This window comes from Pollicipes pollicipes, unplaced genomic scaffold, assembly GCF_011947565.3.
Source record: "Pollicipes pollicipes isolate AB1234 unplaced genomic scaffold, Ppol_2.1 Scaffold_5724;HRSCAF=6776_pilon_pilon_pilon, whole genome shotgun sequence".
In the NCBI taxonomy this organism is placed as follows: Eukaryota; Metazoa; Arthropoda; class Thecostraca; order Pollicipedomorpha; family Pollicipedidae; genus Pollicipes; species Pollicipes pollicipes.
In genome coordinates this window covers 20411630-20416849 of record NW_023596746.1, presented here as the reverse complement: position 1 = coordinate 20416849, position 5220 = coordinate 20411630, and the positions used below count along the sequence as shown (strand labels likewise).

At 48.5% G+C, this 5220-nt stretch overlaps 1 protein-coding gene across 1 annotated transcript; it reads right to left on the bottom strand.

Annotated features, from left to right (window-relative positions):
* Positions 1 to 203: 203 nt before the first annotated feature.
* Positions 204 to 3755, bottom strand: LOC119103591 (protein FAM166B). The gene is made up of 3 exons (XM_037227179.1): positions 3557 to 3755; positions 2579 to 2669; positions 204 to 1254 (listed from the first exon to the last, which is right to left on the bottom strand). The coding sequence occupies exons 1-3, from the start codon at positions 3622 to 3624 to the stop codon at positions 379 to 381; spliced, it is 1035 nt and encodes a 344-aa protein (XP_037083074.1). The 5' UTR covers positions 3625 to 3755; the 3' UTR covers positions 204 to 378.
* Positions 3756 to 5220: the final 1465 nt, after the last annotated feature.

Below are 5220 nucleotides of genomic sequence, written 5' to 3'. Positions count from 1 at the left end.
GAAGCCATATTAAACGGGTAATTTGATTCCCAAACGGTTCGTTAAACCCAAACGTTTTCGTTTTCGTTGCCTCACCCCTGTCGGTACCTGAAAAATAGACTGTGCGATGGGTATCCACTTCAGGCCCCGTAACAGTGCATTTGAACATTACTTGATATTTTCCTCATGAACAAGGTTCTTACGCTTTTCCGGTAAACATGAAATTGGTCAAAACATGTATATTGTGTAAACAGACGTGTGTTCGGTTTAGCAGTTGCTCCCAGTTCTGCATTGCGCGAGTTTGCTGAACCTTGCTGAAAAAAGCTATGCCAAATGTGGCATGTGTCCGCACGTAAATGTTGACATGAGGAACGAATGCATAAGATTTACAAATCGGTTTCAGCCTCGGCGTTTGCTCAGATTCCGTGCATTGAGTGTTTCGCGACCGAAGGTACCTCCGAAGCGGAACTGCTGGTTTGGAACGTGACCTCCGTAAGTCGGCAATAAGCCTTCCTCTACACGGTAGATGGGGTGGGGGTCCTTGCGTCTGAACATTTTCATCTTGCGTCTAGCACCTTCCTGGTTGTGGCCTAACGCAGCCTGGCCGCCGCTATCTGCAAAGTCTCCTTTGGAACCGCAACAGGAGCTGGAGACGTTCCCAGAGCCGGAACCGGAGCTCAAACCGAAGCCAGCGCCGGAACTGGAGGTGCAGTCGAGCAATATGGTCGGATCATATTCTATGCCCACGTCCGGTATTTGGATGGTTCTCAGCGGGTCTTTGCTGCATTGCTGTAACTGCTCCACGGGAGGCACGAAATTGCGGTCTTTCGTGCTGACGATGACCGGCTTGCAGAAGTTCTGTTTGACATTGCACTGCAGGTCAGTAAACTTGCGCAGGCCTTTGTTGGTGGTGAGCGGGAAGACGTTGCCGATCACCGACTGCGTGTTTGGCACAAAGCCTGTATATCCTGACATGAAGAACTTGCGGGGGTCATCGTTGTCCATGTAGTAGGGCGACTCAGCGTAGTGGTAGGGCGCCTCTTTGTCATACGGCCCCGTGTAGGGTACGGCACCGCGGAAACCTTGTTTGTTGTGACTCCACAGGGGCACAGCACAGTCCGGGTTATAACCGGGCCGACAGGGGTTGCATGAAGCGCCGCCGGCGTACTTCTTTACGAGGTGCTGCTGCCGCAGCACCTGCTTCTGGTCGCATACATAGTGGTTGTTGGGCTGTAGTAGACGCTCAGCGGCGCAGCCCGGTGGACCGGGGGGCATCTGAGGGAGAAGCAGAGGCAGTGAAATTCGTGAGTGTGGGGCGGATGCCCCCTGAGGAGCACAAATCAGACAGGTGGGTAAATATAGGGTGGGCGCAATTTCTAGAGGGGCAAAGGTCAGACAGCTAAGTGAGCGTAGGAAAGGCGTCATCTCTGGAGGGGCAAAGGTCAGACAGGTGTGCGAGTGTAGGGCGGCCTAATCTCTGAGGAGGAGCATAGATCAGACAGGTGGGTGAGTGTAGGGTGGGACCATCTGAGGAGCAGCAAAGGTCAGGCAGGTAGGTAGGGGCATCCTCAGAACAACAACAATGAACAAAACACAAGTCTATTCAGAAAAGGGATGACATCCTCAGACAAACTTCTGTTGACCACTTCAAAACAGGTGTTTGACTCCATGTCCATCGAACCTTTTGGCCAACGACGAGCACCTTACCTTACCCCTTACCGTTCGTGGACAAAGGGTTCCGTGGGTTAAACACTGGGGTGCATTACCTTTCCCAGTCAGGGGATGAAGGGCCCTTACCTACAAGCAGAGATGCCTACCGCCCGCCATTCCGACGACACGGGACTGAGGCTCCCCCCCCCCCCCCCCCCCCCACCCCCCCACCTCCTCCCTCGCGTGCCGTGGCCCCCTGGTCGATCTGGAAGTCTTCACGCACATAGCATCGATCAGCGCTCTCCCCGTCCTCACCTATTCTCGGCTTACCCTGCCCCCCCCCCCCCCTGCCATAGGATCCAGCGAAACAGTTGGCTTACCTGGCTAACACGTGTGCTGTCACCATTTCTTTCCGGCATCATGTCAGAGTTGTTGGGTCTACAGAAAACACCAATATCGCAAGGATCTCAAAATATGTGTTCTTTAGGGATAAGCAACATCTAGAAGTTATTTAAATGCCGTCACATAAAAATACATTTTTATGAGACGCCCAGTCAATCGCTTTCTAAAGATAGTGAGTGCAAGCATTGACAAACACTATCTGTTGCTGCACTCATATTGCACAGAAAGTGTGTTTATTTTGCGCTGTTTGCGACAACAAGCGATGTTTCAACGTTGTATGGATGTATTGCAAACTACATTGCACAGTTTTCAGAGGATCATCGAAACCAACCCAGCTTACCGAAAGTGAGACCTGCTGCGTGAAGAGCTCTTGCTTTGATAGTAATTAACTCGCCTAGACCCTTAGCCTAACTCGGGAGCATTAACATTCCATCTCAGTTAGTTTTTGAAAGACATGTTTGTCCTCCTCCTCAGCATAATCGATTACGGTGCACTACTATCACGGGTACTTGTTGACGCATAAAGAACGGAAGAGGCACTTAAATACCTTTGATCTGCACCCTTCGGAGGTTTGGTGCTGAGTGAAGTTTCCATTGCCTTGGACGCAAAGGTGTCTTGCTTGCGGCCTGAATCCGTCCCTGAAAATCAATGTTTTAAATCATTTTATCACCAGAGAGGACGAAGCTTAACACCACAAAGGGCTTGTGCGTTATCGGTGCGAAATCAGCCCTTTCCACTCAATAACATTCTTAATCTTCGCCTGGTCACAACGTGTCAATACGGCACGGTTCCAGGACGAATCCAAAATGGCTCTTAAAATCTGTCAGATGCCTGAGCAAACAGAAAAAAATTTAGTTCACGTTATTCAAACAAGCGGTTTGTCGCTGAACAGCTCCCACACAGGGATCGAAAGTTCTTAACATAGGGGTATGCATGATAAAATGCTTGAACAAAATCGGATCTACTTGCGAAATCCATGCGAGCCTGAAAATCCAGCCAACTGACGTAAGGGTGGCGCAAATTGTCACACAGCACACAGACAAATCATGAACATTCTTGTGTCGCTGATTCCACAATTGACCAAAGCACAAAAACAGCTCTCCTGGATTCGTCATGGTATACAGACGGAATCAGTTGAGCTGATCCCTCTAGGAGATGGGGAAGTTGTTTTTCTTTCACTTATTTGCATGTAATACTGTAAGCTGAGGGCCAATTTTTCCAGGCATGGAGGGTGGCTGCCCGTTCTGCCGCCTCATCATGCGTCTGCCGCCCATGGACTAAATGGCTTTCGGCTGCCATCGCATCCCACGTGCTGGGCACAGCAATCTGTTTGGCGGTTGAAGTATAGCACGATTTATATGAAAAGCTATATTTGGCGACCGCTCATTAAATAGGACACAATATAAGTAATAGTATTTTGCACCGACTAAATTCACGTAGCAAACCACACAGGTGATTTGTGAGGTCTAGCTCAAATTAAACTGGTGTTGATGACATTTGTCTTCAAAAGAGCCACAAGACTTACTCAGGGATGCAGCAAGGCAGCTGACCAGTCTGACCACCAGGTTTGCAGTCGCCATTTATCTGAGCCATGTTTTAAAAATGTTGGAGTTAACAGAAAGCAAAAAAATAGGTTTACTAAAAAAATTTACCCTTGAGGATAGGCAACACTTAAATTTATTCGGAACGCATACCAATTCCAAACCAGAAATTTGTGAACTCGAGCAATCTAGCGCAGTCTGGTTTTATAGTTTTCTTATCATCGAGCGCGTGCGCGAAATCTCGTGAGGACTTCGTCGAGAACCTCTTTACTCCTATCTTGTTAATGAAAGACCATGGCTTTTTCTACATCAATGGCGATCAATTATGGGCATTTGAGATCAAGGTTATTACTAAGGGCATGCATGCTAAAATATCCAAAGCTGTCTTCCAACATATCAATTTGCTGAGACAGATAAATCGATTTCTGAAGTGAGCAATAGCCCTAATGAAACACGCTGACTGGCGTGTCACTTGAGTACTAAGTTAGGCTATACATGAATTACGTACGACATTATCTGTCATGATTTCTGGTAGGTTTGGGGAGATATTTGATAGCCGTTGCGCAGTTGTCGTGCAGCAGCACGTTGAACTCTTCCAACCGATATCGTGCAGAAGACCATGGGAGCATTAGAGAAGTTTGCTGACGTGTCGCCCAGCTCTCAGCTTATTCTAAAGGGGTAGGAGGAGGGTCGCCCCTCCCTTAAACCTGGATTTTTTAAATTTTTTCATCAGAGCTGGGTCAAGACAGAAAGTTTAACATCGGCGGGTTGATTGCTTATCGAGCTTAGGTTCATCTTTAAGGAAATTCTGACTGCTCCCCGCATATCCGCATAGTTCTTTGAGATAATGAAGTGCCATGCTCATTGAATCGTTGTTCTCAGTGTGACAGGAAAAGCGGGTTTTGGCGACCGAGCGGTCACCAAAGGGTGAGAAATCAAACCTTGCAGCTCAGGCTTCCGAGACGTGCACCTTAACCACAACACGATGGGTGTCCCTTCCCTTCCCTCCCGCAACGACTGGTGATAATGCGACCTGAAGTATATTTTGAATGCTTAATCCCCTGTTAACCTATGTTAGCAAAAGTAAAGCAGTAGTTTTTGTATAGCGTGTCGGCATCCCTATGGTTGGTACAGCAAGCACAAATATGTTTGCGTTCTCAATAAGCACATGACCTAAATCTATCTAAAAAATATCCACCGCAAAAACTGTTCATTACTGAATGGCGTAAAGCAATGCACTTGATTCCCAATTTTTTGTGGCTTTACCCAAATATGTGACCTTTCGGTGCCTCGTGAGAGTACTGCACGATAAAGCTGGCCAGTCAGGCGACGCATTTCTGCGTCACTGTCCTGGGCCCAAGCGGGCGATGTGACGGGTGATGAATTGGAAACTGCCAGATACAGCATCTGCCTCCGAACACCATCTCAGGATCGTGCCTTGTCCTGCCTGGTTAACCCCTGCGAGCCAAGGCATCGGCGCCTCCAGATTCGTACCCGGTGGCTGCTACATCTACTCTTTTAGCACACTGGTTCGCGTATAGCGTGCTGGTTGCACTGGCGGCCCCTGTTATGGAGCTGGACTGTTATCAGGCTGGGCTCCAAGGTGGGAGAGGAGCCAGCGCGTCCAAAATCTCCGCTTATTCAAGGA